At 41.1% G+C, this 25,968-nt stretch overlaps 1 protein-coding gene across 4 annotated transcripts in view; it reads left to right on the top strand.

The window, feature by feature from the left end:
• Positions 1 to 25,968, top strand: part of LOC111155863 (THADA, armadillo repeat containing) — a 328,485-nt gene that overhangs the window by 127,415 nt on the left and 175,102 nt on the right. For all 4 annotated transcript variants that reach the window (XM_022516299.1, XM_022516297.1, XM_022516298.1 and 1 more), the window contains 2 exons: positions 14,669 to 14,758; positions 16,038 to 16,169. In XM_022516299.1, the coding sequence (XP_022372007.1) occupies positions 14,669 to 14,758; positions 16,038 to 16,169 (222 nt within the window). The remainder of the gene's footprint in view (positions 1 to 14,668; positions 14,759 to 16,037; positions 16,170 to 25,968) is intronic.

A 25,968-nucleotide genomic window follows, 5' to 3' on the forward strand; every position in this document is an offset into this window, starting at 1 on the left:
CGAAACAATTTTCAAAATTAAGGATAAGGAAAACTAGATCTTTTTCTTTGTACTTTCAGAACACAAATGAGTGAAGGCACCTAAATATTTTGTAAAAAGCAAGTTTCTGAATATTTGTTTAACACACCCATGTCTGTCACTCCAAAACATCTGTGTATCTTGATTGTATAATTTTAACATTTTTATATGTCTATAGGAAAGGTCCAGAATGGGGCAGGGTGAAATTTCTTTTACTACTTATTCTGTATATTATCTGATTTTTTAAAAAGGAGTATACATTAATTGTAATCAATAGAATATAACTTATAAGGGTGGGGAAGAGACATGACTTATTCCTTCATTTATTTTTTAAAATATAGGAAGTCCATGCTATGTCTGTCTCCTCTTCTAGGTGCTGTAGGAGATACAGTTGAAGTAGAAAACACGGCCTCAGCCTTTGAAGGGTTTTGGGTCTGGCTGTTAAGGGGAAACACGCATGGAAGGGAATGGCTCCCAGCCGTGTTGAAAGTCTGCCTCTGTGTGATCTCAATGTACAGGCTACTCTCAGGGCCAAGCAGTTGGCTTTCCAGGGTCTGCAAAGAGATGGCAGCCTACTTACTTCAGAGCACTTTAAAAAACCAGGATTCGTGACAACGCCAAACACAGGACCCTGAACTTGGAATGTCTAATTTAATAACTTTCATTTGCATTTCTATAGAAACCAACATGCTTCCTGCTGCCAACCCCAGGAGCCAGAGGTTAAGGTTTTTAATAATAATAACAATAATGAGTTATACTTATTCCAGATTAGTTTTCTGGCTCTCCAAAAAACAAATGGCTAAGATGTCCAAAATGTTCCTTTCACAACTCTGCCAAGTGCTGGCTTCTCCTCTCTGTCTGGAGATCCAGCCAATCTGTTGAAAATTATCCCGTTTTTTTTTTTTTTTTTTTTTTTGAGTACTTCCAGGCAGTTGTTCAGAGAGAAGACTAAATCCTGCAGTCTGAGATGGACAGCCACAAATGGAGGCTTTTTTCCATACTTCTGCAGCAGAAGAAAGTGACACTTTGTATTCTGAGTCTTACTTCATTTCTTCTAGGTGTGCATTTGGGAAAATGTACACTGGACATCACATCACATCATACCTAGTTGTGAACAACATTGTGTTAATTGGGAGTGTAACATTTGCCTGGTGACTGTTTTGGTGTTTTTGTTTTTGTTTTCCTTGTGAGTAAGCCTTGGCCTGAATGTTCACAAACTGACAGAAAACAGAGGTTCACTTGCGGGGGGTGGGGGGAAAGAAGCCTTGAGCCTAAATAAGAATTAGCCCATACCCCCTCTTCTGATTTGATTTGCGTGGGAGTTAGAGGGGTTTTGGTTTTCATTTTTGTTTTTGTTTTGGGTGCTGTGTGGAGGGTGGTTAGAGGTGTTATAATGAGTTAGTAAGATTCTCTTAATTTGAATGCAGGAGGGGCTTGAAACTTATTAGACCCAGTGGAAGATCTGTGGTTGTGATCTCCAAAAGTAGTTTGTAAGAGCAGATGGATGTATTTTTAAAGATTGGCTGGCAGTTTGCCTGCTCATCTATTCCCCTTCAAGTCAGTGGGTGGGCCTGTCTCAGTGCATGGGAGTGGAAGCTCAGGTTGGGAACCGTAATCTAACTTAAGCGGGCTGATTGGCAGTAGTGGAGAAATGGCTGTCCACCCAGTCATGGGACATTCACTCCTGTGAAGACTGGTCTGTCTGGGCCACAGTGTCCTCTGCTCATTAAGTGGATGCCTCGCACAGGGATGCCTGGGTTCCTGCGTAATATAATCCCCGAAAAGTCTAGTGGCTAGATTGGGAAACAAGAGAATTGCATTGTAGGCTTGCAGTTTCCCCCCAACCTGTATTTTTTTTTTTAAGATTTTATTTATTTATTTGACAGAGAGAGAGAGAGAGATCACAAGTAGGCAGAGAGGCAGGCAGAGAGAGAGGGGGAAGCAGACTCCCTGCCGAGCAGAGAGCCTGACGTGGGGCTGGATCCCAGGACCCTGGGATCATGACCTGAGCCGAAGGCAGAGGCTTTAACCCACTGAGCCACCCAGGCGCCCCCCCCCAACCTGTATTTTGATCTTAGGAGACTCCCTGAATTCCTCTGGGCTTCAGTTTCCTCATCTGTGAGATTAAATGAAAAGAGTAGTAGACTTCTCTGAAAGTTCTCCTAGTTCGAATATGTTCCTTGAAGGCTGGGACTCTATTGGCACCTTTCTTTTGCTTTAATAATACAAGTTGGCAAATTAATATTAGCCTTAGTGAAAATGTCTATAAGGTTTGGAGGAGGATCCTGAAAGAGTTCATTGACCAAAAGTATTACAGGGATAGAAACCAAAAACACTTATTTTGAAATATTGGAGCTTATGCTAAATTAGTTTGTTATTAACGCATGGAAGATATTTCTAGGTGATTTTTTGCTAGTGTTCTGGATGAGGCAGGTTTAGCACTGTTTGAACTATTTGCATATTTAGTGATGTGCTTAACGAGGGGTTTATTACTTACACGATGCTCTTTAGAATTACTAAGTAAGAATTTGTAAAGTAATATCTTTGTAGAGTCAGGCTGATGGGGATAGGGCCCCTATGGTTGGAAAGAAGATAGCCCGTGGTGAATTGGGGCAGGATTCGTGGAGGGAGTTCTAAGAAAATCATTAAGAAGGCAGCTGGTGTTTACAAAGCCCTCCTAGGTGCTGGCACGGTCCTAGGTGTTGGGGCTGGAGCAGAAGCAAGGCAGCCTTCGGTTTCAAGGAGCAACTTCCTAGTGAGAGGAGATAGACCTGAAACATGTTTAATAAAACAACAGTTATTGTAGGGAATTGGTGAGCGGTGGTGGATGGCGTGTGCTTCTTTAGCTAGAGAGGTTGGAGCAATGGAAATAATAGGAAGGAAGGAGGTGTGGAATGTGGACTTTGTCTCGCAAAGCCTTCAGACTCTAAAGTGTGCCTCTTGAGTTCATGGAGGTGTCTCGGGGCCTATACCTGCTAAGATGAAGGGGGCAGCCAGGTGCAGATCACTCCCCTCAACCCCAGAACAGTTCTGGCTTTGTTTTGTTTTGTTTTAAATATTGGGATTATATTGGGGAAAAAAGTTGTTGGTTGTATTAAAGATTTGGAAAACAACGGCTTGGGAATAAACCAGTTATGTTCATTCTTGCCCCTTAGTGCCTTCACGCTCGTGTTTTGGCAGTTCAGATGGAATAGTCAATAATCGCGCCTGCCCCCACCAGCCAGGAGGTCCTAATCCCTGGAACCTATAAATGTTACCTTGTAAAGACAAGAGGTCTGTGTAGATGTGATTAAATTAAAGCTTTTGCTCTGGGGTGATTATCTTGGATTGTTTGGGTGGGCTCTAAGGCTGATAAGAGGAAGGCAGGGTGAGGTCTGAGAGACAGAAAAGGAGAACTCAAGTGTGACCGCAGAGGCAGAGATTAGAACCACACAGCTACAGGCCTAGGAAGGCCAGCAGCCCCCAGGAGCTAGAAGAGGCAAGAAGTAGGTTCTCCTCTAGAACCTCTGGAGGTGCCTTATTGGCACTTCGATTTTTGACCATTGATTTTTTTTTTTAATAACTTTTTAAGACTTTATTTACTTTTTTTAGAGAGTGGGGAGGGACTGAGGGAGAGGGAGAGAATCCTAAGCAGGCTCCACCCAACCCTGACCACGACCTGAGCCAAAATCAAGGGTCAGACACTTACGTGAGCCACCCAGGTACCCCAAGACTTTCTTTAAAATTAAGTAATCTCGGGGCACCTGGGTGGCTCAGTGGGTTAAAGCCTCTGCCTTCAGCTCAGGTCATGATCCCAGGGTCCTGGGATCAAGCCCCACATGGGGCTCTCTGCTCAGCAGGGAGCCTGCTTCCTCCTCTCTCTCTGCCTTCATCTCTGCCTGCTTGTGATCTCTGTCTGTCAAATAAATAAATAAAATCTTTAAAAAAAAAATAAAAATAAAATAAAATAAAATTAAGTAATCTCTACACCCAATGTGGGGCTTGAATTTACAGCCCCGAGATTAAGAGTCATACACTCTACTGACTGGGCCAGCCAGATGCCCCTGGACCCCTGATACCAATTTCAATTTATGGCTTCCAGAGCTGGGAGAAAATAAATAGAGTAGTTAGGTTAGATTGTGTGTTCCTTGAGACCAGCATCCCTTTTAGTTAGTATTACCTTTTCCACAGAGTCTAACTTGGTCCCTTGAATATCATGACTGTGGTTTAGTTACCTGCTTCTGCATATGGCAAATACCCTAAAATTTCGTGGCTTAAAGTCACAACTCATTATTCCTCACAGTTCTGTGGGTTGACTGGGTTCAACTGGTTCAGCTTCACCACGTGGTGTCATCTGGGATCACTCAGGTGGCTGAGATATCTGAGACCTCAGCTAGGACTGGAATGACCAAGAGGGTTTCACATTCGCATGTCTGCACCCTCAACAGGGAGCATAAATGACGGAGGTGGGGGATCATGGGGCCTCTCCCCAGCAGAGTTAGTCAAGTCTGAAACACCGTGAATGCAGAAGCTGCCATACCTCTTGACGCCTAAGGCAGAACTGGCACAGCTTTGCTCCCACCACCTTCTGTGGATCGAAGAGGTCAAAAAGAGTCAGGGGAGGGACAATAAATCCTGCCTCTTAAAGGGAGGGAGGCATGCACATATAGCAAGGGTAGTGGGAATTCTTGTTAGCCATCTTTGCAGGCTGCCATAAACTGTTTATAAAATGACCATTGAGTTAACTATTAGAGGTGGACTGATTCTGAGATTTTATAGATGACAGGATTTAGAAAGACACATTCTCTAAGAAACAAATCTCTGGTGTAAAAAAATCCGTATAAGCTGCCCAGATGCGACCTTGTGCACATGAGGAATTCGGGAGATGTATGTTTACTGACCATCTGGCTGTGGAATGAAGAGGAATGTATTTCCAGGCCCAGCCTTGGGCCAGTAATTTCTACAAGGGGAACGGCAGGGCACTTCCAGAACCAAGAGTTTCCACTTCCCCTCCATGAGTTAGAGTATAGTGATGACTGATTTTGTGATTTGGGAGATTCTCCACCTGGAAATCAGCTCCCAAAGGGAAGGATTGGGAAAACTTTCAGTAAGTCCAAGAATGTTATGGCGGTCTATGGAGGATAGGAAGGGAGATGAGATTTGCAGGAGATCTGGTCAGAATCCATACCCTTCAAAGAGAGGCCCTGAAGAAGATAGCCTTCCTTTAACTTCCTTCACGGTTTGCCTGAAGTTTAGTAACAGGCATTCCCGGTGGGACCCTGGCCACGATCACAAGTGCTTGCTGAGTGTGAGATTCTGGCCCTGGGGCCTCTGACATCTGTTCAGTCCAATCACTCATTCTTTTTAAATTACCACTACGCAAGGGAGAAGTGCTGGTGTCCAGCCCACTCAGAGGTGGGGAGAGGATTCTAGGAACAGAGTCAGAGATGGGCGATCCTCCTGGTGGGGTTCCAAACCCAGATTTCTTTTTTATTAGTTGTTTCTGTTTTATTAGTTTGCATTTGCTCCTTCTTTGATGTGTGTGTGTGTGTGCGTGCGTGCGTGCGCACGCGTGCTTTGGCTTCTTTGTAGGTTTGTTTCCACTTCGGGGTACTTTTTCTTAAGATGCGCTTGCTCTTTTTATCAGCAATCACTGTGGCAAGGAGACACAGGCCCTTTGCTGGTTTCTGTCCTCTAGAGTGGTTTTATAGGCCAGAATCTGGGGATAGCTAGGTTTTAATAGTTTATTGGGTTCACATTTGAAAAACCGACTGAAAACCTCCAGCCTTCAGTGTTTGTTTCCATCTAATGAAACCAGGTTTATGGTGTTTGCTCCATGGCCGGTGAATGAGTCCTCATTTTGTTGTTGTTGTTGTTGTTTTGTTTTTTTAAACCAGGCACAAGCTATGCCTTCGCTGCTGTTTACTATAGAGTTCCTTTTTCTGCATGTTTTTGTTTGCCTTGGCAAGCTTTCCCTCTTTATACCTTCGTACATTACTCTCTTGATCCCTGTTCCTGAGATGATTCAGAATGATAGGGGATCTGTACGTAGGAATTGGGGGGCAGGGATACCTTATTTTAATTTGTAACACGGTTCACTGAATGCCTCTTTTCATAGCACAGTCATTTTTTTATCAGGATGCTTTTGTTAAGCTCGGAAGCATTTCAATTTCCATATGTGTGGCAGATCTTAGGACAGGGTCTCTAAGAGAAATAGAAGCTTGATTCAAGTGAAGATTTTCCTAGGCGTTATGGATGGCAGGTGGGATTCAAAGACGGTCAAAACAATGAAAGCTCAGATGCTCTAAAAAACTAGAGCATTACCATTACTAAGGCGTTACCAAGCTTGGATGTGGAATGTGCAGACCAAGGGAAGCTCCGAATGTGGCTGGGGTAGGGACTGCCTTTCACCCATGGCTTAGCCAGGATGGGGATAAGGCATTCTGGGCTGGTGTCTGGGTTAGGTCCCCAGACATATGTTCAAATGTGGGAGAGGCACAGAGAGAGTACCACACTGAGGCTTCTGCATTCAGATGGGTCCAGACTAATATGGAACAGTGTTCCTGATACAGTGTTAAGTGTAAAAAGCAGATAAGAAAAGGATATATAAGGAGGAGAAAGGTGTAGATGGACAGACATCAGAGCAGACTAGCAGTCTTCTTTAAGTAGTGAGTTTGGGGTGGACTTGAGATTTTTCTTTGCAGTGTCCTTTATTATCTAATTTTTACTCAGTAAACAAGTAGTGCTAGAGAAATTTTTTTAAAAGCTTTAAAATAAATAAATAAATAGCTTTTAAAATAAAACAAATGGTGCTGGGCAGGCATTTTCATTTATTCAGTCAACCTCTGTTGCCTGCCAGCTTTGTTCATGGCCTTGTCTGGGCTCTGGGGGAGCCCACCCCTGAAAGGATTAGGCAGAGGTGTGCCCTGCGGGAGACTGGAAGCCACTCTCTGCTCCTGGTGCGGGGCAAGTGGATTCCTTCAAGGAGCTTCTGTGTTTCCCCAAGGGCCTCTCCATGGGTTGTGCCTACATAGTTCTTACTGGACAGAACTGGGGAATCAACTCATGTTTTGTAGAGTCTGACAGTCCCCAAGGTTAAAGCTGCTTTATTCTCATTCCCTGTCCCGGCTTGTTTGTTTTCACTTTTGTCTGTCTGTTTTATCCCATTCACAGTATTTGGTGGTCTCCTTTTGTCTTCCTAGAAGCTTGAATTGACCGAGATTCCATTTTTCCTTTTTGGTTATCACTTCTTTTGTTTCCATAAAGTTGCAGGGCTAGTTTTTGGCCTCATAGATAAACAGGCTTGAAATCCCTGTCACTGGAGAATTTACCCCCAGGGTTTGCTATATTTGTGGAGGTGACATATCAGCCTTTTTGCTTATATGGGTGAACTAGAATTGAACTCTTTGTAAATCAGCGAAACAAGATTTCTATATTTGTATTTAAGAAATTTCAAGTCCTGGGGGCGCCTGGGTGGCTCAGTGGGTTAAAGCCTCTGCCTTCGGCTCAGGTCATGATCCCAGGGTGCTGGGATCGAGCCCCACATCGGGCTCTCTGCTCAGCAGGGAGCCTGCTTCCCCCCTCTTTCCGCCTGCCTCTCTGCCTACTTGTGATCTCTGTCTGTCAAATAAATAAATAAAAAATCTTAAAAAAAAAAAAAAAAAGAAAAGAAATTTCAGTCCTGGCAGGATACTCAGTTTATTAATTCAAATCAGGATTTTGAATCAGCTAACGATTCACGTTGAGAAATTTTTAATTTGTTACCGTCTTAGTCCTAACTCCTCTTATCCTTGTAAGAGAAATTGTGCTGAAGCTAGATGGGTGGTATGGTGTCAGTTGGGTGGGAACCAGTCACTGGGAAAAGAAAAAAGGCGTAAGGCATTGGTTGAGGTTATCTATAGTAGAATGTTTTTCTTCTCTGACTAATCTTATACATTCATGGCCAGAATATTTACCAGTCAGCCAGCATTTATATAGAATTGTGGTTTTTATCAAGAGTGATACAGGGGCACCTGGGTGACTCAGTTGGGTGTCTGCCTTCAGCTCGGTTCATGGTCCCAGGGTTCTGGGATCGAGCCCTACCTTGGGTTCTCTTTTCAGCAGAGAGCCTGGGTCTCTCTCTTCCTCTGCCTGCTGCTGTGCCTACTTGTGCTCCCTCTCTGTCAAATAAATAAGATCTTAAAAAAAAAAGAAAGTGATACAAGGAAGTGTGAATGTGGTTCCTTACCTATAGATATTTACGCTCTAGTTGAGGTGCAAAGGTACATTCAGTGAACGTACATTGGGTCACTGTATTTCTACCCTCCCTCTAGTCCGGTTCATCTGCTCTTGGCACACCTCTCTGCTGTTCAGAAACTTTCAATGCCTGTAAGATACAGGCTAAGCTGCTTAGTCTGGCATTGAAATTCTAAAAACTTGTATGCCTTTTCTGTCTTGTATGCCTTTTCTGTCTTGTATGCCTTTTCTGTCTTGTCTTGTCAGGAAGCCCTCTTTTCATCCAGCAGGTTTATCTACCCAGTTGGTTTCTGTAACTACCCACCCTCTGCATGCTATTTCCTCTCCCTTTTAATCCATTTCTCTCCATTTTATTCCATTCTTACCCAATTTTTTCAAAACTCATCTTGGATTCCACGTTTGCCACAAACTGTTCCCTAACCTCTCCAGCTGCCAGTGATATCTTTCCCAACTCCACTGTTCCTGGAAGCTTTAGTTATTTGACCCTTAAAGCGATTTGCCTTACCTAGTCCATGCATGTGCCTTGTCTTCTTAACCAGATCTTAAGCCCCAAGAGCTGTGACTATTTCATGTTGTTAGTGTCTCCCATGGGACCTAGCACTGTGCTCAGCATGAAGTATGTAAGTATTTTAAAACAATTGCTGCTTTCCTGAGAAAACTGATCATGCTATAGTTTTGATTAAGTAGAAATGATAGGTAAGATTCACATGTTCCAGGACTCATGTATGGACTAAAATGGTCCCATGATCTTGGCCTTTTAAAGTAAAGCTCTGGATTCCAGACCTGTAGGGGTAGCCCAAAACCTATGAGCAGCCTATGAACTGTAGGCCTTCTGCTGTAGCTTAGAATCAGGAGTGAGTGAAGTTTGAATAGATGATTCTGATATCCTCCTATGGTGGTCTCCTTTTGTCTTTTGTCTCAATACTCTTAGATAATTCTGATATCCTCCTATGCTTTACCTCTTGAGGCTCTATTTGATAACATGAAAGGATTGTTAATACTGAATCTCCTTCAGGCAGCACTCTGTCTATAATACATTTAGCCAAGTCTTTAGTAACCGTTGGCTGATGCAGATTTGAGATGATGCTTTTTATTTAAATTCTAGTTCATTAACATATACGGTAAAAATTGTTTTCAGGTGTAGAGTTTAGTGATTGATCACTCGATGATCACCAGGGTTCATCACAGGTGCCCTCCTTAATACCCATCACCCATTCAACCCAACCCCCACCATCCTCCCTCCATCAACCCTGTTTGTTCTCTACAGTTAAGAGTCTCTTCAAGTTGATATTTTCTTAACAGTATCAGGAGCCTGAGAACACTAGAATAGAAAGGCAACTCCGGTGTGCTCAGAGTACCTAAGCAAGGTCAAAATTCTCCTTAGAAATAATTTTGGTTTTTCTTAAACCCTGACAGATGTACAGTTGATGCTTCAAAGTCCTATACCATCAAGAATGGACACAATAATTTTAACAGAATATATTTTTTTAAAGATGTGGTCAAAGCCCACCGAATTATTAAGAACAAAACAATTACTTAAAAGATTCACCAGGGCACTTGGGTGGCTCAGTGGGTTAATTCTGTGCCTTTGGCTCAGGTCATGATCTCAGGGTCCTGGAATTGAGCCCTGCATGGGACTCTCTGCTCAGACGGGAGCCTGCTTCCCCCCTTCTCTCTGCCTTCCTCTCAGCCTACTTGTGATCTCTCTCTGTCAAATAAATAAATAAAATCTCTAAGAAAAAAAAAAAATTTCGCCAAATGTTTATAACTTCTAGTGACATACCTTCTTCATATATTCTGCAACATAAACTAGTTGGCATTGGCAAATACCTGCTAAGGTAACTGAATGAGGTAATTCGCTGTTTGGGACAATTAGTTTCAATTCAATTAAGACAGTGACTTTAATTTGAGGATGATAGCTCCACAGCCCTTTTCTCTGGTAGTATTTGTGGTCATCAGAGCCCTTTACTTATCAAGACAGTTTCTAGATCATGGTAATGCAATCATATGGTCTGCTTACATAAGAATGCTTGTGTCCGGGGCACCTGGGTGGCTCAGTGGGTTAAAGCCTCTGCCTTCGGCTCAGGTCATGGTCCTAGTGTCCTGGGATCGAGCCCCACATCGGGCTCTGTGCTCTGCAGGGAGTCTGCTTCCACCTCTCTCTATCTGTCTGCTTCTCTGCCTACTTGTGATCTCTGTCTGTCAAATAAATAAATAAAATCTTTAAGAAAAAAAAAAAAAAAAGAATGCTTGTGTCCTTTGACACCACCAAGAGATATCGGACCATTAAGGAGTGACTTACTGCCCTGGAAATACTGATTCCTCTAGAAGACATACCACCAGGCTTTGTGGTATAAACGGGGAGATTCTATATGGGCAAGTATACACAGGGATTGCAGTATTGAATTCATAACAGTTTTAAGTGACTCCTGCTAAAAATGGAAACTGATGTTCCTGACCAGTTTTGCTTAGCGATGCTAAAGAATGTAACAATGGTCTGTAGTGGAATGGTTTTGTGATCAGTGTTTTGTAAAACAGTGAACCTGCAAAGCCCAGGTTTGCCATTTATTAACAAGGAAATTTACATGTCATTGTTTGTAACAATAAGGTAATGACCAAAAGGCCTGTTGTTTGGGATTAAATCAATTACACTAAAAAAACAGTGGATTACTCTGCAGCCATTAAAGTGGAAAGAAATAGAATGGTGTGTCTGATATTGAATGATTACTCAGATATAATTCAAATGAAAAATAAAGTCAAGGGGCACAACCATATGTATAATATGCATATTTGTGGGGAAAAGGAGCTAAACGGAGAGTATGTACTTGTATAAACAAGTTTTTACAAGGAAAGCTGAGATGCTTTTGTGTAGTTGTCTATGCGTAGGGGCACTGGGAGATCTAGTATATGGGTTTTTTTTAACATTTGTATAAATGTTCAATAAATGTTCAATAGATCTAATTTAAAAGGAAGTAAGGACTATCTCTTCTTTAAAAGAAATCGCTTTTACTGTGAAATAAGTACAAAAGAAAATGTATATAGTGTGTGTAAGGTATAAAGAGTAACTGTGCAACACATACTTTTAGATCCACCACCTGGTTAAGTAACAACATTTCTTTTGAAGCCCCTTATATATTCCTTCCTAATCCCATCTCCTTTCTTCCCCCCGCCCTTGGAGAAGTGATTGATTACTTTTGCCAATTTTGTTTTTATTCCTTTGCTTCTTATTTTTTATCACTAAAATTTGTTTCACTAAGTGATGTATTACTTAGTGGTGCTTTATTATAAACTTTGTTTGCATAGGGTTATATTATTGAATTCTTCTTTAGCACACTTTTTTCACTTAACATGATGTTCCTGAAATACATCTGTGTTGGTACATCAGTAGTTCATTCAGACTTACTGCTCTACAGTATGCCATTGTGTGAGTGTAGAGTTGTTCACTCTACTCTTGAAGGACATATAGCTGCTGTGTGTACAGTTGGCCACAAGCCTTCTGGTGCCCACGTTATTAGGCCACTTACCCTAGAAATAGCATTTGTGAATCACTGGCTAAATACATCTGTGGCTTTCAAGAAAATGCCAGATTATTTTAAAAGTTGTTTTAGTAATGTTTGTTTCCATCAACAGTGGGAGTTCCAGTACTTGGTATTATCAGACTTTTCAGTCTTTGCCAGCTGATATAAAATGGTCTCGTAGTATGATTGAGCAGCTTGTATTTATTGGTCGCTAATGTTTATTTTCTGTGGATTATATTTGAATAGGTTTTATCCATTTTTATGTTCAGTTGTTTGTCATTCAACTTATTGATATCACTGGAGTTCTTCATATATTCTCATACTGATTACATAATCCTCAGTTATACGCATTACATATTTTCTCCCCGTTTGGGGCTTGGCAAATAAAAATGTTTACTCCCATTATTTTAGAACCTTTTTATTATGGGAATTTTCAACATATGTAAGAGTGAAGAGAATAGTATAACTAACCCTTGCATATCCATCGCTGAACTTCAAGAATTACCAACATTTTGCCAATCTTATTTTGTCCATTTCTTGTCCTCCCGAGGTCACAGGCATCATGTCATTTTTCCCATAAATACTTCAGGTTGTGTGACTGATTTGATAAGAGAGTTTAAAAAGAAATACACCATGCTATTATCATGTGTAACAAAGTTAGTAACTCTATAACCTTCAACTTTTCCTAATTGTCTTAGAAATGTCTTTTTATAATTGGCTTGTTAGAATCAGGATCCAAATGGGGCCCGCATGTGTTTAGCCTTTTAGTCTTTTTTATTTCATAATGTTTGATACTCTTCCCCTGCCAAAAATACTTTGTATGTGTATTATTTTCTGTTTTTATTTGTACTTTTTTGTGTGTGTAAAATTTTTTTAAAAATTAACTGATATAGTTGAATATATATAAATTATTATTTTTATTGGAATTGCATTGAATTTGGTGAGAATTTCCTCTTTATAAGATTGAATCTTTTTTAAAGAATACTGAATCTTCTTATCCATGAACATGGCACATCTCTCCTATTTAAGGCCTATATCTTATGGCATCTCCCTGTTAAAATTATGACACACCAATGTAGAAGAAAAAGAATCTTACACCTGAAACGAATGCAACATTGTATGTCAACTATACTTCAATTAAAAAAATAATAAAATTTTAAAAGGAAAAGAGAACCTTTGCCTCTACCTCACAACATACACAAAAATTAATTTGAGATGGATCATGGACCTCAAGATAAAAGCTAAAACTATAAAACTCCTAGAAGAAAACAGAATGTCTTTGTGATGTTGGGGTAGGCAAAGATTTCTTAAGCTACAGAAAACATGAATCATAAAAAGAAAAAAATTGATCCAATTATTGGATTGAAAACTTCTGCTCATCAGAAGACATTATTAGGAAAATAAATTGACAAGCTACAGACAAAGAAGGTACGTGTAGTGCATACATATGACAAAGGAAGCAAGCAACCTAATGTGAAAACAGGCAAAAATTTTGAATAGCTACTTCACAAAAGACAGTATCAATAACCAAAGCACAAAGAGTGTTTAATATCATCATTAGTCATCAAGGAAATGCAAATCAAAGCCACAGGAATCTACCACTAGGATGGCTAAAGTGGAATAAAGAGAAAGACAACAGCAAATGCTGGAAGGAACACAGAACCACTAAACTCTCATTTAATATTGGTGGGAGTATAAAACGCCCTCATGATTTGGGGGAAACTGTCAGTTTCCTAAAATGTTAAACATACTGAAATGTTATTCTCAGATACTTATTCAAAAGAAATGAAAACATGTCCACAAAAACCTTGTGTAAGAATGTTCCTAGCAGCTTTATTCATAATAGCCTACAAGTGGAAACAGCCCATATCTGTCAAGAGGAGAATGGATAAACAAACTTGTATATTCATATAGAGGAATAATACCCCACAAAAAAAGAAACTATTAATACACCAAGTAACATGGATAAACTTTAGGCTGCGTGAAAAAAGCCAGACACAAAAAAATTATGTAATGTATTATTACATTTATATGAAATTGTAGAATAGACAAAAACAAATTGTAGAGTTGACTGGGAAGGGGCACGAGGAAACTTTCTGGGATGATGGAAATTTTCTGAGTCTTCATAGGAATGGGTTACATGAGTGTAAGCATTTGTAAAAACTGAACAGGTCTTGTCAGAATTCAAAAGTAGTATTTATAAAGATGGAAAGGTAATCCTCACAGGTGTCAGCTAAGATCGGATGTCCAAAACCGTATATACCAAATCCGTGCCTCTGATAACCGTACTCTAGCCCAGTGGTTTTCAGCTGGGACCGTTTTACCCCTCGGGATACATTTGGCAATGTCCAGAGACATTTTTTTTTTCCAGAGACATTTTTGATTGTCATGACACGAAAGGGTGGGGATATTACTGGCATTTGATGGGTAGACTCATCGGAGGCTGCTAAACATCCTACAGTCATGTGACACCACCCACACCAAAAAATGGTCTGGTCCAAAATATCATTGGTGCCAACTTGGAGAAACCTGTTCTAGACCTGCCCTTGTTACAGAAGCTGTTAGCCTTAGCCAACCCGATGTTGACTATATGTGTAGTCCAAATCAATTGTAGAAAACTTGGCATTTGCACAGATTACATATTTCTTCCCCAACAGAACTTAATATCAAATATTTGTAAATACACATAATCTTAAATTTTGAGATAAAATTCCATGTGTTAAGAGCACTTCCAAAATCAAATTAAATGTTTTGTTTTGACTGATTGTTAAATTTTTAAGATGAGGTTTGTTCTCAACTTTTTTTATTAAATATTCAAGCAAATGACCTTGGCTATCTTCCTTTAAATAAAATAAAAAGGCTTTATTATTAGATCAGAGGAAATAAATGATAGTAATTTGTTTTTCTTCCCTTTACAGAATGACAGGCAGCCAGTTTTTTTCTCGTTTCCCGGAACTCTATCCCTTTCTTCTCCAACAGTTGGAAGCTGTAGCTAATACTGTGGACAGGTAAGAAGAGAAAAGGGTGGGACACAGTGAAATCAAGGAAGTGAATTACTTCATTAATCGAGATTTTTCCCTCCAGGCAACATTTTTTAATCAATTCCTTCCTTATAACTTAGATGGATTTTTTTTAAGTGCTTTTTTATTACATCCTTTTGCCTGACTCTCTACAGTAGATTTGTACCTGAAAAGTTGTATAAAATCCTGTTTTTTGTTGTTTGTTTGTTTTTGTATAGAGGTGGAGTGGGGAATGAGAGGGAGAGAGAGATCTTAAAGCAGGCTCCAAGCACAAGACGCAGGGCCCTTACGCCTCTGAGATCATGACCTGAGCTAAAATCAAGAGTTAGACACTTAACTGATTGAGCCACCCAGGAACCCCTAATACCCTGTTTTTATGATATTTTTTATATTTTTAAAATCCTGTTTTAGATTGTTTTTTTTTCGCATTCTGTTTGCAGGGGACATATTTCAGAAAACAGCTTCTTAGAAACACAGCTTCTGAAAAGCATTTTCTTCCCATGATATTTAAAAATCTCTGTGTTTGCTGTCACAGACACCAGCCATTTTTTTCTTACTGACCTGTTAGAGTTGACCATTATGAGAGTAAGCAAATAGCTGGTTGGTCTGGAAGAAGCACTGGCATGCTTGACCCTAGAAACAGAAAATAAAGCCGTTCAGAGAGCTTCCCGTCTGATCAGGGCACATAGAAAAGTTTATCACTGCCCTTTCAATCACATCCTGTGCTGATAGTGGAATTTTTAGAACATGTGCTTTTTTTATTCTTCTAGCCACATTTGCACTTGATATGAATTTATACTCATTATCTTTAACGGGGAGGTAAAATTAACATCAATGAATTTTACTTCTGTTCATGATACATTCTCTCACATTAGTAATTTGTACAGACAGGCTTTTCTGGCCCCCGTAGGTGACCATTCAAGCTTTCCTAAGTGCATTTGGCTGTTGAAAGTTTCACATTTCATACTGTGGGACTCCTTTCTGCTGTATGAACGGCTCAAATCAAAACACAGACACAAATTAACAATTAGCTTTGAGAAGAGACTCGTGTGCTGGAGCCCAATCAGTGGCTTTGCGGTAGCTCTTCCTTATTTGTGCGTTAGGGATATATGAAATGAATGGAGGGAAAAAAAAACAAGAAAAGGGGAACGATCTTCCAATCATAGAGCATCTCACTTTATATTCATAATCATTTAATGAGAAAAATGTTTGAAGGTAACACTTTGCCTCTTAAATTATGTCTTTTACATGCAATTTTTTTTTTCAGTGACACAGGAGAACTCAACCGCCATCCAAGCATGTTTCTCTTACTTTTGGTGCTGGGGAGACTCTACCCTTCCCCGATGGACGGCACCTATTCTCCTCTCAGCATGGCGCCTTTCATTCCCTTCATTATGAGGTAGTGTGTGCTTCGCGGAAATAATGGGGTGGGCATGGGGGCGCTATGGGGTATTTTAACTTGTTTCCACTATCGTTGGCTTTTTGTTTGTTTTTGTTGTTTGTTTGGTTTTTTTGCTTTGGGAGAGGTCTCGATGAAAGCTAGGGCCTGGGGTTAGTTGCCATTGTCCCCAGCTGGTCTCCAGTGTTTCAGAAGAAAGCGCTTCTACCGTAGCCATAGCCACTGCTGAAGTCATGTTCCCCAGGCACTCTGCCTGCTAATGGATGTGTGGTGTTGATAGGAGATGCCTGCTGTTGAAAAGCATAGCCTGGGAATTTGCACTGTCCCTGTGTTGAGCCTAGCCAGCCTGAGGCAGGCTTGGTCCTGGCATTATATCCCCTGTCCAAGGGTTGAAGAGGACATTTGCCCTTCTCGCTGGAGGAGTTTGCTAGTGCAAGGCCGTGCTATGTGGCACAAGTTTCCTTCCTGCTCATCTTCTCTTTCAACCCTGGAGCACCTGAGAAAAAGCCGTGCATACAGATTTTGGAATCAGATGATAACAGGCTTTTGTGCTCTACAGCCTAAGAGCCACTTCCTCTGTTGCAGTTTTTGAGGTATTTGCCAACTTCTGATCAGATCACCTTTTTCACTTTCGATCAAAGTCCTCAATAAATAGACGTTTAAGAAGTCTTAAAAATTTTCTTATGGAACATTTCAGAAGCCCAGTCATATTAGTTAGCTCTCGCCGTCCTGCTCTCATCTTGGTAAAGCAGCATTTTCACTTTTATTTATGTACCAGAAATTGAGATAGACTTAGAGCAGAACGTCAAGATTCGCCAAACTCAAGAGAATGTGTTTGTTATTTATGTGGCATCCCAGGTTCCACTTCCTGGTTTCACAGAGCTGACTGATGCATTTTAATGTAAAAAACCATTAAACACAAGATGCTGGCATGTGATTGCTGTGGCCATTTGTTTGCCCCGAGCTCTGGCTGGGGCTGTGTTATCTCTGATCACAGAGATGACTCACTCAGATGGGGTTTTTGTTTCCTGATACACAAAGTTACCAGTCTCCTGGATCCGGCATGGGGTGATTCATTTTAGGAATTTGGGTTGTAAATTTTACATTCAGGAGCATTTAAAAATTGTACTTTCACATATAACTGGAAAGAACTAAAAAATGTTTCAGAAGGTTGATGGGGTGGGGAAGGAAAGATACGTGCTCAGCATCACAGAAGGACAGGTTTTAGAACTTTGTCATCCTGTGTTGAGAACATTCAATCCATGGAAGCTTATTACTAATCAATCTGTTATGTGTTGCATCCTAAAAACCAGAAATTACTACATTGAAAGTATCTTTCCGGTTTTTTAGAGTCTACATATAATCAGAGTGCTCGTATTACTAATTATATGCAGAGCCCTCATTATATAACAAAGATTGCATTAATGTAGAAGATTTAAATATTGCCGTAAAGCCAGTGTCCTTCGTGTATCGTTTTGTTGTTTTCTTTTCTTTTCTTTTTTTTTTTTTTAAACTCAAAAGGCACAAGGTGTCCATTATACTGTCCTTCCAGGGAAAATGCCTTGGTCAGTAGTTGCTTTCTACCCGAATAAACATTCATAGAATCCCACCAACAGCACAAGTACCACGATTGATTCCTTAGAGTGTCAGTAGGCTCTGTTTATTATTCTATACCCCAATTCATTTGTGGTAGAGAACAGTGTTTCTCAAACTTCAAGAGGTAACCCTATCACTTGGGGAATCTCATAAACTTGGATTCATTAGGTCTGGAGTGGGGCCCGAGGGGTCTGCCTTTCAAACAGACTTCTAGGTAATGCTGATCCTGCTGGTCTGTAGATCATACTTTGAGTACCAGGATTAAATTTGGGATTTTAAACATAATCAGAACCCTCCCCACCCCCCAACTGCACAGAGGATTTTAACAAACTAGACAGTAGTAGTGTTGGTCATACTTGGTACTTGGTTAGGCCATTTTAGGGGTTTATAAGAAATAGATTTTGACCCAGGAATGCAGAGAACAACAAAAAAATACTCTGAGCAGAGATGTTAGTAGAAAGCACACCAACATTTTTTGAGCTTTGACTATTTGCCTGACACTGAACCAGCCATCTTTTTTACAACGACTTGGAGAGGAGGTGTTATCACCCCCACTTTCCTGTTGAGGAAATTGAGGTTCAGAGAGCAAGTCAATTATAGAGCTAGAATATGAACCTGAGAGCATAGGCCTGTCAAGAGTGTTGGGGGAACTCTTTCCATTATACCAAAATAACCAGCTTCCTTTTGTGCAGCCAAGAGCAGTGGCTACACTGAGTAGGCCGGTGGGCCATGACATTGATGAAGTTTGGAGTAAGAAGGAGCCCATCTCCAGAGTTGGTGGACCCAAGTGCTGTTTTCAGGATGTGGAAGTCATGTCCCCACCAGCAGTGGGATCTGCTCCTGCTTTGCTTTTCCAGTAGTGACAATGGCTTGATTGGAAGCAGCCATTCTCTTGGGCTCATCTCTGCAGGATCATTGCCTGAGATATCAGGGTTGGTCTGTGACCAGCTATGTAGGAAGGCTGGCTTAACTGACAACCCTTGGCTACCCTAAAATGTTCACAATCACTCTGGGCAGATGAACCATAAAAGTAGTGAATTTGGTAAAATTGTACACGTTTGATTTACATTACTTGGGAGAAAATTCTTCATGAAGGAAGTGAAGGATTGATCATAAAACCTGTCATTCCAGGCAATATTTGCAGTGCTAGAGATGGTAAAGATTGGGCTGTTTTGAGTTGGGCTAATAGCTGAAAAGATGGAGGTATGCACGAGTGGGTGGGCAGTGCTTTATTTCTGTAACATTGCCAGTATTAATTTATGTACTTGGAAGAGTCTAATCAGGCTCTTGGATATTCTGAGTTTAGTTAAATAGAAATTTTTCAGCTGGTGGGGGTAGCACAAGGGTTGCTCTGACCGTGCTGAAGTGAATTGCACAACCAGAGGATTAAAAGCCCCAGTGACAGCTTTTTGTTTCCCTTTGATTTATGTATACTTACCTGCCATTTCCTTCCTCTCTGTAAGATGTTTGTAAGTATTGTTTGTCTTTTTGTTCCTCATCCAGCATTTGAGAGTAGAAACTTCTATCTCTATTGATCTACTTTGTTGACTGAAATCATAGAAGTTCTGATTTGGGTTCTCCAAAGTTAGGCATGTGTACAGTTGCAGCATCTTGGAACAGAAATTATAATGTTCATCACAGTGTTTTGTTGACAAGTTTTTTTTAATCCAGTGTGTGTTATGTGCCCAATGCTGTGCTCCGTCCGGATTCATGGTCCTTTACCATGCCGGTGTGATGCCTTCAGTTTCAGACCGCTTACCCTTCAGTTCAGATACCACCGACCCCAGCTGGCTCCCTGAATATACTTTCTTTGTCTAGGGCTTTCTAGAGACCGGAATATCCCTCTACACGTATCTTTGAATACCCTTTTACAATGGAGTTTCAAGTTTGAATTGAAGAACTACAGAAAACTAGATATGCCCCAACCCTAGGCCACAGCGTGGTGTCTTGGATAGAACAAAGATTCTGGGTTTAAGAGACCCAGTTTTGTCTAAGCTCTGCCACTCACTGACTAGCTGTGATTCTTGGACAAGACTCTCTACCCTCTCGGAACAAGCATGGTACCCACGTATGTAAGGATATCCACGGAGAGAGAAGGCTGTTACTGACAGCAGATCTCAGCATTGAATTACTACCTATGGGGGAAACCCCTCCATTGCCTTTTAACCATTCTTTTGGGTGGTTTTAAAAGGATCTCTCAACCCTCATCCCCAGCCCCACCCGTTTGGGGGCTTATTGTCGTTACAAATGACTTTCAGTACATCTTTCCTCAAATCATTCATTGTTCACCTTAGAAAACTCAGTGAGCTCTGCTCTTATTTACTCTGAAAAATGTTGAGGTGCTAGTAACACAATTAAATATGTGGCAGTGGAAATCACCCCTAGGGACCCATCCTGTGTTCACTTCTGTAGTTGAGATATTGAAAAATTCAGCCAGGAATCAAAAAAAAAAAAATTGGAAAATACATGTTTTATACATTTAAAAAAACATTTCATGGGACTTTTGGATTGTACCAGTCTTAAAAAGGGAGGAAGGGTAGGATGTTCGAAAACTCAGTTAGACCCTTTTTTTTTTTAAATTTTATTTATTTGACAGAGAGAGATCACAAATAGAGAGAGAGAGAGAGAGAGAGAGAGAGAGAGGAGGAAGCAGGCTCCCTGTCTAGCAGAGAGCCCGATGTGGGACTCGATCCCAGGACCCTGAGATCATGACCTGAGCAGAAGTCAGAGGCTTAACCCACTGAGCCACCCAGGCAGCCCCTCAGTTAGGCCTTTTAAGCCTGTGATATTGAGAAATAATATTGGTCCTTGTTTTCTTGTCCTCAACAGTTACATAATTCAAGAATTACCACGTTACTCCTAGCCCAGGTTGTGGAGTTGAAGGAACTGGTTTTCCATGGTATAGAGCTGAGGTTTTTGTAGTAAGTGATAGATGGCTTCTTCCTTCGTTTGTGATTATAATACCAGGAACTCCCCTTCAAGGCTGCATGGCCCATTTCTATCTGCTCTGTCTTCCCAGAATCCTTGTAGATAAGTTAGAGGATCGGCTTTGCCTCACAGAGAGATAAACAGACAGAGAGCGGCTGAAACACTGATGGGAAGGAAGACATGCCCTCCTCCCTTTCTCTTCACTTCAGCTCTGGCTCATTTCTCCCTCCGAAAGTCTATAGCATTTGTTACTTTAACCTCTTATCCTTCCATTCATCACTGCGGTATCATAAATAACTGTAATTTGTAGCTTGGTGCTTATTCTCTCCAAACAAATCTTAACCTCTTTCCATGCAGAAGCCACTCTGTGTTTTTTGGTTGGTTTTTGATCATTGGTCCCCTTCTCTGCCTCACCCAGGTTTGGGCACAGAGACTGAGTTATTAACCTAGAAGTGAAAGTAATTGCAAATTGAGACATTTTGTGTCTTAGCAGATCTGCGTGTCTGTGAATTAGTACAGCCTCCTACTCCTACACTAGGAGCCATGTTTCATACCCCACCGGTTACTGGTTAGGTAGAGGAAGCTCATCTGGGTGTTGTGTTTTACTAGCCTTTCAGGAGTCTTGTGTTCCAGTCTGAGCTCTGACATTTACCTTTATTTTGACTTCACCTCACTGACCCTCTGTTTCCTTATTGTATTGGATATTGTCTGGGTGCCCTCTGGCTTCATGGGCCTGTGAGCTGAGTCCTTCCTGGCCCTTGAACCCTTTTGCCCTGACTGCTATCCTGCAAACTGCTCTGGATGCCCCCCTCACAGCTACCCTGCTGCCGGCGTTAGCACCGAATTAGAGGCCTGGATTGATAAGAATGGAAGAAGGAGGGAAGGATGGAAGCAGGGAAGGAGGGAGATGTCATTTTTCTGCTAAAAGTCCTGGAACTATCTATACACAAGCCTTCCAGATTTTTATGGCATGCAAGTGGAGGGCCCCTGGATGCATCAGGCTGCCACTCTGTATGATGGGGCTAATACTGCTTGCTTAAGTACTTAAATATTTACATAAACAATTACTTACAAAAAATACTTACTTACATAAAAATACTTACATAAATACTTAAATAGCAGATAAAAGACCCTTTGATGTATTTTTTAAGAAAAGTTCTAGAGAGAAGAAGGGGTTGATGATGATAGAAAGAGGGCAAACTTTTTAAACACCTGTTTTGGCTTGTCCCAACCAGTTAACTGGAAGGAAGGCCCTGAAGCCAGATGTAGGGGAGCAGATTTAAAAGAGAAAAAAAAAAGGGGCTACCGTGTTGGCCTGTTGATGAAGGCAAATCCCCGGACCCAGGCAATTTACAGCCTCAGGCACATGTGAGCCTAGAACCATGTCAGTGATTTGGGGGAAATGTGGGATGGCGGGTGTTCTGCTGGGAGCTTGCAGAAGGATTTTCGAAAGAGAAGGGAAAAGGCCTATTTTACCAGTGACCAAACAATTGTATTGATACTGACTGATTTAGACTGGGATCATTCAGTGTATTACATGCAAAAGTTTGTTTGCTGAGGTCGAGTAAGGATTCCCTAAGAATAAGTCATGCCTGAGTCACCTCCCTGTTTTGATGGGATTACCAGGCTGATAGACAAGGACAATGCCGCTTTAGTCAACATTTGAATTACCTACTTAAATGAACCCAACTAGATTGCATGCTTATGGGGGTTTGTATATAACATAAATATAAGTGGTGATGGAATCAACATTCAAAACAGTCTTTAAGCATGGGAGTGACAAACACAAATTCAGGCTAGTGGGCATTATTTCAGGGTGGCTGGTGAAGGAGGGGATAAAATGGAGAAAGCGTATACTAGGAGCTTCAGTTTTATTTGTGATGTGTTCTAAAGCTAGATTCTGGGCAAGTGGTTGATTGTTGTATTATTCTGTATACTCTTTATTATTTGATAGGTCTGACATTGTCCGTGATTTAAAAATAAGATTCAGAATAGCCTTGGAAGCCTGGATGGATTAGCCGAGATTATCAAGGTGTCTTTTAAAGATTTTTATTTATTTATTTGTCAGAGAGAGAGAGAGAGAGAGAGCACAAGCAGGCAGAGTGGCAGAGAGAGAAGCAGAGAAAAGCAGGCTCCCCACTGAGGAAGGAGCCCGATGCGGGACTCGATCCCAGGACCCCGGGATCATGACCTGAGCCGAAGGCAGCAGCTCAACCCGCTGAGCCACCCAGGCACCCTCAAGGTGTCTTTTAATAGAGATATGTGTCATATTCTGATTTTCTAAAGAAAAGTCAAAATTATGTACACACAGGATGAGAGCTGCCTGGCTCCCTAGCAGGTTTTATGAAAAAAGTCTTGGGAAATGGCATTTCCTGGTGAGTCCTGTGGAAGTAGTGTGATGCAGTTGCTGTTTCCAGATAGTGAAGACTGTAGACCCCCTGAACTCTGCTGGTCAGATGAAACCTACATCATTGTGCTGCTTCTGTTATTCTGTGCTGGGCTTCCCATTTTAAGAGGGTCACTGATAAACTAATATTTATCCAGAGGAGATAACCAAGATGAGGAGGAAGCTAAACATCTGGAAACAGTTCGACTGGAAAGGACTTAGAGGCAACATGGTAGTGGTCTTTACATACTTGAGAGGCTGAAGGCACATAATTTCTTTCTTGCACTCCCAAGAGGAAACTGAGAGGTAGATTTCAGATTTAATATAAAGAAGAGCTTTGTGAAAGTTAGTTAGCATGCTCCGTCAAGGGAACGGACAGATTCTGTAACACTGAGCTGCTGGTCATTGAAAGTATGCAAGGAAAACTGATCACATGCCGGGCTTTCTGCAGGATGTCTGAGGTTGAGTGACATGACCAGCAGGGCATCTTTTTGAGACGTCTTATTTTGGAACAGCTGAACAACCTAGATGTAGATTCCAAATGTACAGTGAAGGAAATGACAAGCCTGCCTCCGAAACGATACCATGTTACTTGTACATTTTTATTTATGGGCTCCTCTGTCACACAAAGAAAAGAAGTTGGGGTGCCATTCTTAGCAAGGTCCATAGGGTCACAGTGGTCTGCTCCCATATGGTGCCCTCCAGCAGTTAATTCACTTAAGTTTAGCTTCTAAGTAACTTCTATAATTTCGTTCTGGAGAGTTCTGAAAACATTTTTTTGGCCTATGGGATGTTATGTCTGAAAAGCATTCCTTATTAATTTAATTATCTTTTTTGTGGTTGCTATATTTTTCTCCATTCCAGATGTTGGCTGAAACCACATTTGTTTTCTGACAAGTACAAGGAACATCTGAGTCTTTGAGAAAAGTCAGAGAGATGCTTTTCTGAAACGTGATTAAAATAGATAACTCTTTGTTGTCCAAACTTCCTGAAGGCTCTTCTTTGAACAGAGATGCCTATAGAGAGAACACAGGAGTCCCCGAGCCTAGCCCATGACAAGAAGAGACAACTGAGAATAGGTCTTTGCCGGTGCTGTTAATGTACGACTTGTTCCCCCACCTGGCCCTCAGAAACATCCAGAACTCCACCCCTCCTGTGGTTACTGCTAAATTCTGTGAACCTAGGAGATTGGGATTAAAGGTTAGGAATGTCCCTATACCTTCCTGATCTGCCAGCTATGGTTGGATTAAAGAAGGGAACTGCCATCCCATCAGTGTGTGGAAACTCTGACCTCTGGTTTTACTAGTGTGACTCTGATACCAGGTCAGGCTTTGGGCAAGATCATCAAGGTGCACATGTTCAGTTCTGCTCAGGGGTTTTCCAGTGGCTCCATTATCCTCTTTGCCTATAAGCCAGACCTGTGCCCACTCCTTCCTTTCATACAGATGTGTAAATGACCCTAGTCATTACCTTCCTTGGGGCTGTTTGTTGTATTAGAGAGACATACATTTTGAAATACAGCAATGAAAGTTGGTTTTGGAGTTTGGGGCCTTCCACAGGGGAGAGATGGGAAGGTTGTTTCCTAATGCTGTGAAATCAGTTCGGGCAGCTACGTACTCTGTCTCCTTTCTTCCATGGCCCTGCCTGCCTAGTGCTTTATGGGAAGCATTGTGCTCACCACCTTCTGAATTTCTGACTTCTACCCAAGGGTAGCTGAGGTTCAGCATGTGGAATGAAATCATGTTTCCTGCATTGTGTGGCTTTTTTGCAAAGAGAACTGGTATAAAAGGATACTCTGTCATCTGTCACTGATTTTTATCTCTTAGTTCCTAGCGAAGAGCCTGACCAACTTCATCTCTGGTGCCAGATCTCTTTAACACCATTTTCTAAATATGTTTTTGAGCAAAAGGAATGAGGAATTCACCTCTTACGGAATGCATTGACAAAGCAAGCTAAAAAAACAAAACTTGTATGGACCAGCTTTTCTTCAATGTTATCTGTTATTTCAACAGGCCAATGCAGGTCATGTTAGAACAAGTGATTTGATCTGCAAACAGCTTCATTCTTAGTGAAATTTTTGACAATGATGATAATGCATGGCCTGTTGCTGCCATCCACTCTAAAAGTTAGAATCCAATTAGTTAATAGATTGATGAAGTAGTTGTTAAACATCCATTGCATACCTAGCTAGTGTTAGGTCTTGGTAAGATGCAAAGTGAAGAAAGAAGGTCTTCATCCTCGGAAGAACTTGCAATCTAGCTAGTAAGATAAAACATACTAAATTTTAACCGCCGAATTATGTGACACACTCAGGACCAAGGGCCTATAAACAAGGGGAAGAGCACCGGGGCTCTTGGAGAAATTCAGAAAGCTTTCTCAAGTAGCAAGGGGAAAAGAATAAAAGAAGTCAGTCTGCTATCTTGAGGACCTTTAGAAATCCCGCATAGTGATTAGCAGCTCAGGCAAGATGAGAGAAAAGTCAGGCTGTCTACTCTGTAGACGGTTGGATCTAACAAGAGAAAGATAGAAAGTTTTATGATTCATAACTTGGAAGTCATCATAAAGAGCTTTGATTTCACTTGAATCAAGGGTGACCCAGGAAATTTACAAAATACATGGTTTGCTGCCCAACAAGAGAGACCAACGATAGGGACTCTACGCTAATTTTAAAAAGGACAGTATTTGCTCCAGGTTATACATTTAAGGCTTATGGAAATAATAAAAGTTGTAGGAAAACTATTGCAAACATAATAATATTTAAATTTTAAAATATTTTAATGATCTCTTTCCCTAAGGAGATTTTATTCCCTTGGTCTTAATTACTTTATCAAGAATTGTAGCCAAGGTGCTCAGCAGGCATTTTTAATGCTGAATTGAAGGCTTTGACGG

This window comes from Enhydra lutris, unplaced genomic scaffold (assembly GCF_002288905.1).
Source record: "Enhydra lutris kenyoni isolate GAN:26980312 unplaced genomic scaffold, ASM228890v2 scaffoldscaffold44, whole genome shotgun sequence".
Lineage (NCBI taxonomy): Eukaryota > Metazoa > Chordata > Mammalia > Carnivora > Mustelidae > Enhydra > Enhydra lutris.